The 12,500-nt window shown below is 49.2% G+C and overlaps 1 protein-coding gene across 2 annotated transcripts in view; it reads right to left on the bottom strand.

Annotated features, from left to right (window-relative positions):
- Positions 1 to 17: 17 nt before the first annotated feature.
- The window catches only part of smad7 (SMAD family member 7), a 22,360-nt gene continuing 9,877 nt past the window's right edge, over positions 18 to 12,500 (bottom strand). For both annotated transcript variants that reach the window (XM_056431908.1, XM_056431907.1), the window contains one exon: positions 18 to 917. In XM_056431908.1, coding sequence (XP_056287883.1) covers positions 379 to 917 — 539 coding nt within the window. In that variant the 3' untranslated portion in view covers positions 18 to 378. The remainder of the gene's footprint in view (positions 918 to 12,500) is intronic.

Here is a 12,500-nt window from a genome sequence, read left to right as displayed (position 1 = left end):
CGCGACCGGACAAGAAATGTTATTTGTATTTTTTTATTTATTTTGGCATTTCTTTGTTTTGCATTTATATTAAGCAAAGTGCATCTTATTTTCTTTTTCTCATCAACACATTGCACAATACATAAATAATGATGCATATAAAACGTCTTCATATTTACAATTAATAATATATTTATATATAACATAAAATACATTTTCGCTTCTTATTTTATTTAATTAAATCGTAGTCATTTATGAAACAAAGTCCATCAGAATTGTATACTTTCTTCTTCTTCTTCTTTTAAAACTTTTTTTCCTCTCCGTTTGGACCTCACTGAAACAAAAAACGGAAACGTGGGCGTAGTCTGTTTGTGAGGGCGAAGAAGAGGAAAGCTGCCGCTATCGGGTGTTGAAGATGACTTCCAGCCAGCAGGGGCAGCTGCTGATGAACTGTCTGGTGTAGCACTGCCCCCAGCCTTTCACGAAGCTTATCTGCACCGTGAAGCCCGTGCGGGGCTGCTGCGTGAACTCGTGGTCGTTGGGCCTCCGCAGGCTGCCGGCTTTGTCGCAGTCAAAAGCTTTGATGGAGAAACCGGGGAACACCTTGTGCACCAGCAGCGTGCGCGAGTCCGGGTTGTCCAGTGTGGCCGACTTGATGAAGATGGGGTAGCGGCTGCGGTTGTAGACCCACACCCCGTCCGGCTCGCGCGTCAGCTGGACGCCGTGGCCGATCTTGGCCCGCACCATCTGCACCAGCTGGGACTTGTTGTCGGAGCACAGCTGGCCCAGGCAGAAGCCGTTCCCCTGAGGTAGATCGTAGAAGATGTCCAGAGAGGGCTCCTGGAGCGAGTAGAGGCGCCCCACGCGGGTCTTCTCCTCCCAGTACGCCACCACGCACCAATGGGCCCGGTCGCCACACTCCTGCAACGCCAGGGAATCTAAAAGGACAGAGAGGAGGAGAGGGTCAGACGTGTTGGACACGGGGAAGACGTGGACGCGGCGACACGCTGGGAAAAGACAGGAGATCCAGAAGGTGGGAACATGAGAGGAGAGGTGGAAAATATAAAGCTCCTCTCTGACATCAGGACGGCAGGACGTCTCTACAGCTTCCGCCGGGAACTAAAAACACATCTTTTCGACTACGCCACTGCCCTGTTGAGACTCCGCCCACTGTTGAGACTCCGCCCACTGTTGCGACTCCACCCACTCCTCCTCTCTACCTCCATCTGCCTGATGGTTTATCTAATCTGTCCTTCTGACATCTATTGTTCATATAGTCACATGACATCTATTGTTCATAGTCACATGACATCTATTGTTCATATAGTCACATGGCATCTATTGTTCATATAGTCACATGACATCTATTGTTCATATAGTCACATGACATCTATTGTCCATATAGTCACATGACATCTATTGTTCATATAGTCACATGACATCTATTGTTCATATAGTCACATGACATCTATTGTTCATATAGTCACATGACATCTATTGTTCATATAGTCACATGGCATCTATTGTTCATAGTCACATGACATCTATTGTTCATATAGTCACATGACATCTATTGTTCTGTCCATCCTGGAGAGGGATCCTCCTCTGTTTCTCTCCTGAAGGGTTCTTCACTTTTTCCCCCTGAAGGGTTATTTGGGAGTTGTTCCTGATCCGAAGTGAGGTCAAAGGTCAGGGATGTCTATGTGTACAGATTGTAAAGCACTCCGAGACAAATTTGTAATTTGTGAAATTGGACTATACAAATAAACTGAATTGAAATTTTGTTTAGTCTTTTCCGACTATATCTGGATTAAAACACAGATTAGCACTTCAGTGGCTCTTAAATGTCTCTTATTGTGGTACTTTAGTAGTTTGACTATGTTGAGGAAATGTTACTTCCTGTGTTCTCGTTGTTCTCAGTTTGTCCTCTCGGTTGATGCTCTTATTGTAAGTCTCTGTGGATAGAAGCGTCTGCTAAATGACACGTGATGTCATGTAAAAAGGCGACACAGAGAGTCTCTATCATCTCCTCCTCGCAACTTCTCCCGCGTCCCTCTTTTCGGGAATCAGACCATTTGCTTTCGCGCCACACAGGAAAACCGTGTTGGAATTTGTGGACTCCAGACAAGAGAAGCAACTCGGAGACGCCGGCGGGCGAGCGGCACGCTGTCCGTCCGAGCGTTGAATGCTTATCTTCCGTCTGGTATGTTTGCAGCGGCGTGGCCAACGCTGTGGTGACGTCAACCCGCCGTCCTGCTCGTCTCTCTCTGGCAGCGAGCTTCAACCCCCCCCCTCCCCCGCTCGAGGGAATCATCGACTAAATCGTTGACCTCACGCTGAAAGATACGGGGGCCGCGGCAACCGAGCAACGAGAGACGTGACTTTTCCATAAACACATCAACCGTTCCCCGTCTTCAGCTGACGAGCGAGGCGGGCCGTTCACTCTCAGGCCCGGCGTCTGATTCGTTGACGAGCTCGGTCTCTCCCGTCTAAAGTTTCCCCCGAGCGTAAAAGAAGTGAAGCATTGGCCATGCTCCAGTTTCCTCCTCCTCCCCGTCTCCCTTTAGCGTGCCTCCTGCTCCGCTCCCCCTTCATATCTCTATTGCACAGCGATCCGGCTCCCAGCTACTCCCAGCGAGCAAAGTGGGAGCCAGTCAGGCGCGAGGGAAACCGAGGGAGACGGAGAGAGAGAGGAAAGAAAGAGGGGGCGGGGCGGGGAAGAGAAGGAATGCTTTTCACATATTTTGACTGGTGCTTTTGCAACTTTGCTTCCTCCCCTGATTTCTAGGAGTCTCTTGCGCTTTTAGGGTCGTCGCCTAATTGCCGCAACTCCCATCAACCGCTCAAAAATATGTTCTACTTCCTCTCCACACACACACACACACACACACGCACGATGAAAGACACGTTTAAGGGTTAAGAAAGCTCAAAGGCGGAAAGAAATGAACAGAGCCCCTCTCAGAGCCGTTTCGGTGGCCCCCGTCCTCCCCCTCCCCCCCCTCCCCCCTCCTCCCTTCCTTGTTTCATCTGGCGGTGGCTGTGAATGTAACCGGTAATTTGGAAGGTCCCGTCTGAGACAAACTGCAACGTTAATGCGGTCGGATCTCGGCCGGCCCGGGTGAACTCACCGCGGCCTGTCATTAGCCTTCATTAGACGCGGGGGGGGGGGGGGGGGGGGAGTATAGAAAAAGACAACACGAGCAGAAGATAGACAGAAACAGACAGGAGGGGGGAGGGGAGGGGGGGGGCACTGAAAGCATGCCTTCCATAAAACAAGAGGGGCTGTGTTCTTTGAAGTTGGTCAGAGACGAGCCCGGGGGAGTTTATCGTAAAGCCGTCCTCATGGGGTGCTGGGGGAAACTAAATACCCAGCTATCTACCTCAGACTAAATGTGTGTGTGTGTGTGTGTGTGTGTGGGGGACGCATTTATCTTGGAGATAAGAGGCAGAACGTGTCTTTTGTGTCTCAGGCTGCCAGACAGAATCGCCCCTCCTGGCCGGGCTTTGCTCTCGGGTCTGTTGTGCAAGTCTGTGCAAGAACAGCCCGGGTTGATAAGCAGAAAGATGCGATGGCCGTTCTCAACAGCTGACAGAGGGCCTGCTGGCGGAGCTCACCTGTGGGGCCCTGTGTGTGTGTGTGTGTGTGTGTGTGTGTGTGTGTGTTTGTTATTGCTGGGAGAGACAGGGCCTGGCGTCAGAGGTCATTAGAGCGGCTGCCTGTCTGAGCCCGTCATTGCAGCCTGAAAACACCCTGCTATTCAGGACTTCACTAGCCCCCCCCCCCCCCACACACACACACACACTCCCCCTCCTCCCTCGTCTCCCCTCGTCTCCTCTCTTCCCCTCTCAGAAACTCAGACTGGTAGCAAGTGAGAACCACAGATGAGAGAAAAGCAAAGAGAGTCAGAACAACTACAGAGGGAAACAGAAGAGGTCAGCGGCTAAAGAAGCGCGCTCGTGTAAACGTTGCAACGCCACGATGTCGGAGTTTATTTTTTTACAAAAACCATCTTGCCCGAAGAGAGATAACAAAAAAAAAGAATGGTTAAAAATCATTAATCCGCAGATGTATTCTCATTCCTGGTTTGGGTCGAGCTCCAGAAAACACTCGATCCTCCACTTCCCACAATGCAACTCAATAGCCTTAATTGTTCGACCTTCCCGGGCCGATACGAGACACAGGCGTTCCCACGCCGCGGGCGGGTCTGAGTGCTTTCACCGGCCGAGGAGGAAAAAAAGCGCGATGTTTTTTTCTGAAATGTAGCGTAGGACGGTGAGATAAGATCCCGACTGGAAGCTTCTTCGAGAGACAAATATGAATGTAGTTGTGTTGTTGTTAGAACGGCTCACAGGGAAACTAAACCGAGAACTTTGTTCCTGCGTCTGCTCCATCGGCAGAGAGAACGCCAGACAGACAGACTCCTCCGTCTGGGGGGCGGAGCCTCGTGAAGAATATGTTCACAGCTTGTCCCGGCGGCAGATGAGCTGACACCTCATGAGTCATGCTGCTGGAGACGGAACGCACACACACACACACACACACACACACACGCACACACACACACACACTGATGTCACTGGCCCCGGGAACGACGCACCTTGTCCCAAGTGCAAGGCTCATTTGACAGAATTTTAATTTTTAACACGCCGTGTGTTTGTGTGCGAGGTGCCGGTCACGCTCCTCGTGTTTCGCCCCGACGCTATTTCAGGTGCTTCTCACGTAGGCATGCAGACGCTCTGACGACACCGTCTGACAAGCGCGTGAACGCGTGCAGAGCTCGTCTCTGCCTCCGTCTGTAGCATATGGCTCCCAGACAATTTTGAGTTGAAAAAATAATAAAAATCTCCGCCCGCCCCCCTGTAATTTTCTCTATCGCGCCAGATTACAGCAGAAGTAATTTAAGGTCCTTTTCTTAAAGACGTCTTTGTTCTTTTATTAAACTGAACGTCTGTTGTTGATCATATCCACACAGCAGCATGTCACTTCTGTCTCTACGTGTCGCGGAAACGCTTCTCGGCTCGCCGTAGCATCATGCAGCACCAGAAGTCGCATTAAAAGCAAGACATATTTAATTTATTATACGTTAAAATTACGATATGGCTCTCAATGAAATATATTTAGAAATATTTGGCTTTTATGGCTCTCCCAGTCAAAAAGGTTCCTGACCCCTGGTCTATAGCGCGTCCATAGAAGCATTAGTCCGCCTGTCAGTCCGATTGATGGGCATCATACCCTCGTGGATTATCATAATGATAAAAGGTTATAAGCAGGTTTTCTTTGCAATGTCTGATGTGGATGTTAGCCACAAAAAACAGCATATTGCTCCCATCAGGGTTCTTACACATTTTGACCGATGGATTTCCAGGACGTTAAACCAAATGTCCACGACCAAAACTGCAATCTTGGTATAAACATGAACAAAGACGCTTATATTTTGAGCGTCTTTCTTTAAAAAACATATTAATTATGGTAAACTCGGCGTAAATGAACACGTGATTATAACAACATTTCCATGACTTTTCCAAAACTTTTATGATTTAAGTTTTTTTTTCCATGACTTTTCCAGGCCTGGAAATGACCATTATAAAATTCCATGACTTTTCCAGGTTTTCCATGACCGTACGAACCCCGTCCCATGTTTTCTAAGCATTTAATGGATGATCAGCTCATGGTCTGCGAGGTAGGGGCGAGGGGGGGGACACTGTAAATATCTGTGATTAAATAAAGGCCCTGTGCGATACAACATATTGAAACCACAGCACAGGCGGGACACACACACACACACACACACACACACACACACGACGAGCTCCCCTGTGGAGTGTAATGGTCCACGGTCTTAAAGAGTGGACGCCATGCTACATTTGAGACAATTGGACTTGGTTGAGGGGAGGAGGGGTGGCTGTGAGAGGGGGGAGGGGGGAGAGGGGGAGGGGGGGATGGGCGACGGCAGACTGGGTGCTTCTTGCAAGGCCAGTCTGGAAAGGTTAATCATTACCTCTGTCTGACACACACACACACACCAGGTCGCTTCTATACTTAGAAGTCAGCACAGTCACGGACCGACACCCTCAAGCACGCACACACACACACACACACACAATTCAACCTTCACTCCAACACTATCAACATCGGTAAATAGAGAGGAGGCTCCTGAGAACGAGTCTCCTATCGATCCCCGAGAGCCCTGTGTGTGTTTGAGTGTGTGTTTGAGTGTGTGTTTGAGTGTGTGTTTGAGTGTGTGTGCGTCTCGCTTGCTCTCAGACGTGAAATGACCCTGTCGTCATCACACACACACACACACACACACAGCAGCTGAGGAGAGGAATGGGAAAGACATGAAGGCAGCCGCTCTAGGGGGAAGGAAGGACTCTTCATGGTGCCTTATTTTCTAAGTCAACACCCTCTCTCCAGCCGGGGAAAGTCTATTCCAAAGGTCAAGGGTCACCCTGGAGGCATTCCTTTTGTTCTCACTGCCACACCGTGTAGATGTTCAGCCCTGAATTAAAGTGTCTGCATGTCTCTCTCTCTTGATCACAAAACATATTTGATTCAAGTATAACAGTATAAGCAAAGTAAGAGTCCTAAACAGTGGGCGTGCTGCCTTTTCACTCCTCTTTCCTCCTATTCAATGACACACGACCCCGTCAGGCTGGAAGAGGTCAGCTGCTCTGTGAAGGCAGAGGAGTGTCCTTGTCTTTGTCAGCACCGTCTGGTCTGGATTCCTTCTTTCTTGAGAAATGAGTCTTGATTATTTACTCTTTAAGAAGACATGTCATAAAGAATGTCATGAAATCAAACTCAACCATTCATCAGCTGGACTGCATTATTTCTCTTAAAGGAGTCATCTTTAATACCCACCAAGCAGGGTTCTTACACATTTTGACCAGTGGATTTCCAGGACTTTTCCATGACTTTAAACCAAATTTCCATGACCAAACTGGAATCTCGGTATAAACATGAATAATTTAGAACATTTTGCGTATTGAGAGCGTACGCCGGCTTATATTTTGAGCGTCGTTCTTTAAAAAACACATTAATTATTTTAAACTCCGCATAAATGAACATGTGATCATAAGAAAATGTAGTATTCAAACAATGAGAATTACAAAGCATACAATATACCATAAATGAAACAAATGAAGGAAAGACAATAGTTTGATGAAAAGAATAAACATTACTATACATGTTTATTCTTAGAAACACTTATAAAAATGTTTATTCTTTTAATCAAACTATTATCCTTTATGTGCAAATCTGTTTGGACTTGGCCTATGCCAGCTTATAATTTGCGAGTCTTCCTTTCAAAAACATATGAATTATTTTAAACTCTGCATAAATTAACATGTGATGATAACAAATTTCCATCATTTCTCAAAAACTTTTATGATTTACGATTTTTCCAGGACTTTTCCAGGCCTGGAAATGACCATTTTAAAATTCCATGACTTTTCCAGGTTTTCCTTGACCGTACGAACCCTGACAAAAGCCCACAATGCAAATCCAACGTGCAACAGGTCGGAAATCCCGTCGTGTTGCGTTAGTAGTAAAGTACACAAAGAGGACGTCTGGTGAAAGAGCCTCTTCCGCATAGCGACAACTCAGAAGACGGAATGGCTCATTGTTTCGTCCGAGCAGGGAGATGAAGAGACAGACATGGGCGGAGCCAACAGAGGAAGCTCTTCTTCAGCGTGGCGGGTTACGTATGAGGTGTCAAGTCCTTCCTCCCCCACTAGAGGAAACCTTTAAAAAGGCCCTGATGGCAGGAAAACCACACAGGGGAGTGGCACCGTTTCCCTATCGACAGATCTGCTGCTTGCAGAAACACAGATAGAGGGAATGAGTTGCAGACACGCCATCTCTAACGTGAACCATCCGGCCACGACGGGGAGAAGATAAGGAGGAGAAATGGCGCTTTTTTCCTCTTTCTTTCTCAAAGCCTCCGTCTACAGTATAATTTAGTCTAAGTGGAAGCTTCTGCTATAATTGCATGGTCCACATATCTCGATGCCGCTCGGGCAGTTCATCTCAAGTTCGAGATCAAATGCGGGAACGTTTGAGAATTAATGGAACAGCATTTTCCATATGGATCCATATTATCATAAAACTACAGCACCATACTTTTTTTCCCCCCTTAACCCTCCTGATGCCTTCGGGTCAATTTGACCCCATTCAATGTTTAGTGTCGGTGTTCTTTGGGGTCAATTTGACCCCAGGCTGTTTTTCACTGTCAAACATATAAGAAATATCAACTTTTTTATATATTTAAAGGGCTATTTAGGTAGTCGACAAACAAACATAAAGTACCTCACACTTAAACTTGGGAAACAATATTAATTCTAATAATTTTCTGGAGGTTTTAATTGCTGGGGTCAAATTGACCCCGAGGGTAAAATATGTTAGTAAATATAAAGGTAACAGGAGGTTAAACATTGAATGGGGTCAAATTGACCCGAAGGCATCAGGAGGGTTAAGGACATTTTATTTCCCTGCAACACCTCTTTCCTACTTCTGCAGGGTTATTATTCCAACACTTCATCATGCGGAGCCTCACACACACACACACACACACACACACACACACACACACACGGCGATCCCCTGCAGCCTGGCTTTCCCAGGGTGTCAGGACAAATAAACACCAGCTAGTTGGACGCAAGGTGCCCGGCAGGCCGGAGTGATGTCATCAGCACACAAGTCAGAGGATCACTCGCCACGGAGAGATGGAAATACAGGCCGAACAATCGCCCTCATTGTCGTGGTGCCGCCGCACCGTGGGAACTAAATAACAGAAACACATGCAGGCAGAGGGGCGGACAACCAGCGGAGCCAGTTGTGTGCAGTCAGAGCTTCTGTTGTGTGATTACTTTTGTCTGAATGTGTCACGTGACGGGGCTCAGTCTGTCGCCGAGATAAAGAGGCTCGCGCCCAACCAGTCTGCAATCACAAAGGACCGACTGACGACGCGAAGGAGCCGGCGGGAGGGTGGAGACAGCAGGCGTGTGTCACTAAAGAAACCTGGCACACGCACACACACACACACACACACGCACACACACACTTACAAGAAGTGTCTCTAATTATTTCCATTTCCGTCTTTATCCAGTTAAAGGAAGGTTTTCTCCCTTCCTTCCTCTTTCTCTCTCACACACACACACACACACACACACACATACATGCACACACACTTACACACACACACACACACACACACACACGCACACACATGCGCACACACATGCGCACACACACACACATGCGCACACACACACACATGCACACACACACACACGCACACACACGCACACACATACACACACACACACACACACACACACACACACGCACACAAACACACACACACACACACGCACACACACAGTCCCTCTTTCATGTCTTGTACATTGAGGTGAAGTCAGAATCCTCAGAGTGGAACCACAACGTTGTTCCTCTTGTTCTTCCAGCTCAGAGTCAGAGACCTTCAATCAGCTCAGGGAGCTTTTCACCTTGATGCTACGCTAACAAGCTAGCACGACGCCTCTCAATGTGACAGAGGCACAAGCAAGCTCTGCGCCCTTTCCTCTCTCCTCTCCTCTCCTTCCCCCCTTCTCTCCATCCTCCGCGTGCTGTTTTTCCGATTGGTGCAGCATAATGACACAGGGTGGGGAACAGAGGACAGCCAAAACCAAAATGAAGTCTCCTGCCAAGAGGCGGCTTGGCTGCCGCGCAAGGAGAGGAAGTGGGGAGTAATGAGAGATCCCGGCCCGGCCCGGCTCGGCTCGGCCCGGCCCGGCTCCGACACACTGCCTCCAAATTACAGGGAACAGAGCGGAGCCGCCGCCGTCTCTCCCTCCACCCAAAGCCGACATCTTCTCTCCCGACTTCATTCCTTCTTCGTACCGTTGGAGCAAAAAAACAACAACTATTTAGATTCAACCCAAAGCAGAGGCGGTTTTCACGGCGTCCCTGAAGCTCGTTGCCGTGTCAGGAACGCCAGGCTGCGATTGGCTGCCTGCAGATTTCTATCTTTGTAAAGAAACAATCTATTTCTTTCCTCTTCATTTCGCTCCTTCTTTCTGGTCGGAGTTTGTTTCCCGTGGAGAAGAGGCCTCGTCCGCTCCCCTTCTCCTCAAAGGCATGAGGTCATATCCTGCGCAGCCCTTTCCTTCGCCTGCTAACCCAAACAAGGCAGGAATGCCATGAGAGGGAGAGGAGGCTGAGGCCGCTCCGTTTGTGACTGGAGCTGTTGATTAGTGAAAGTTATCTTCCCATTAAACTCTAAGATAGTGTCTCGCGTGGACAACCGGTGACGGTCATATGAAGCAGGGACCCAAACGACACAACGTCCTTTTCTTTGCTTTCTTCCAAACTAGTTTGACTTAACGAGCCGAGGCGCCGCGACCACATTTAATCTGTCAGAGACCCGATGAAGGTGTCACCTCCAGCCGATGACTGATGGAGCGGCCGACTGGAGCGAGGCGACCGGCTGGAGGGGCAAGAATACAACCGGGCCTAAATTTAACCTGCAGTGGGAGGAAGCGCCTGTGTGACAGTCGGCCGCGCGCCAGGTCACCCTGTCTGTGTGTGTGCATGAGGGGAAATGTGTGTGTGTGTGTGTGTGAGAGTGTGAGAGTGTGTGTGCGTGTCACCGCAGCCTGACTGGATCCTCTTACACACAGACACTCCGGGTCCCCAATGGCACCATCAGGCCCGCCACCAACACACACACACACACACACACTCACACACACGCTCACACACACACACACACTCACACGCTCACACACACACACTCACACACTCACACACTCACTCACACACACACTCACTCACACTCACTCACACACACACACTCACTCACACACACACACACACTCACACACACACTCACTCACACACACTCACTCACTCACACACACACTCACACACTCACACACACTCACTCACACACTCACTCACTCACTCACTCACACACTCACTCACTCACACACTCACTCACACACTCACTCACACTCACTCACTCACACACTCACTCACACACTCACTCACACACTCACTCACACACACTCACTCACACACTCACTCACTCACACACACTCACTCACACACTCACACACTCACACTCACTCACACTCACACACTCACACTCACTCACACTCACACACTCACTCACTCACACACTCACTCACACACTCACTCACTCACACTCACACACACTCACACTCACACACACACACACACACGGCGTCTATAGCCCGCCTCTAATGAACATGTAAGGCGTGTCCACGCGATGGCTGGGTATTTATCCCAGATACTCGCTATCACTCATCGACAAATACGATCAATCAGATTCATAATCAGATTACTTCATCTTTCACCCGATGGTTTCAGTCTCAATTCAGCAGATTGACGATTCTATTCGGACAATTCTCGTGCGGGTGATTGAGATGATACAACATTTGGATTCTTGCGTGAAGGGAAAGTATTGTTTTTGTATCGCAGCTCTCCGAAGCCCACGGAGGTCTCTCGTTGAAGACAACTCGATCCAGACGGGACGGACATCTGGCTCCGTGGGCGCCGCCGGAGCGGCTCCCAAACCATCGAGTCTCCAGCCGGTTTGAGATGTTACTTCACACCCCGCAGATTCATCAGCAGCCACCCGGCGGCCTCTGAACCCGGACTGCATCTCTCATTTCTGAATCTCCCTCTCGATCTCTCCCTTCAGTTCCTTGGTGGAGCTCGACCTCGGGGCTCAGCCCTCACGCCGACGCAGACCGACTTCAGCGCCCTGACTCCCAGCTGCAGGCCTGCAGCCATCGACCCCCCCACTCCTCCTCCTCCTCCTCCTCCTCCTCCTCTCTGTTCCAGGCTGATGACGTGAGCCGGCGAGAGGAGCTTTGGAGCTGGTAGCCTGGCAGGCAGCCTAGTTTGCATTGGCGCTTGTCGCTGTCGCAGCTTAACTCCTTCCAGCCCGGACGGTCTTGTCTTTCCTCAAGATGGATAAACGAGTGGAATAAATAAAATAAAAAAAGGGGAAATATGTAAGAGGAGGCTGTTATCTCATCTCCTCCTCTGAGCTGTGTTTTCTCGATGAGTGAGCTCCTTTCTAAAGCCGATTCACTCGTCCGCTCAAGCATTCTCTAAACTACAATGTAAAAATAATAACGCCACAACTCCTCGCCGACTTCACGTCTCCGCCACCCGCCTTCCCTCAAAGCCGCTCTCATCGCTCTCCCTTCTCCCTCTCTGTAAATATGTCTGGAGAAGAACATAAAACGGGCCGAGTGAGTGAATTAGAAGGTCAGCAGCGGGCCTCTGGGAGAGCCATGTTGCTTTTGTCAGGGGAGGGAGGGAGGGAGGGGGGGGGAATGGAGCAGCCTTTTTTTCTTGGCTTGCCAGGAAAATCTTGAGGGCAAAGAGCTTCGGCCATCCCGACTGGGCCTTTCTACCTCGACTGCTTTTACTGAGGAGGCCCATTCACTGGAGCGCCGGCCCGCCGATGCCATGTCATCCTCGCCAG

This window comes from Pseudoliparis swirei, chromosome 15, assembly GCF_029220125.1.
Source record: "Pseudoliparis swirei isolate HS2019 ecotype Mariana Trench chromosome 15, NWPU_hadal_v1, whole genome shotgun sequence".
In the NCBI taxonomy this organism is placed as follows: domain Eukaryota; kingdom Metazoa; phylum Chordata; class Actinopteri; order Perciformes; family Liparidae; genus Pseudoliparis; species Pseudoliparis swirei.
The sequence above is the reverse complement of the archived record's forward strand: the minus strand, read 5'-3'. Positions and strand labels throughout refer to the sequence as shown.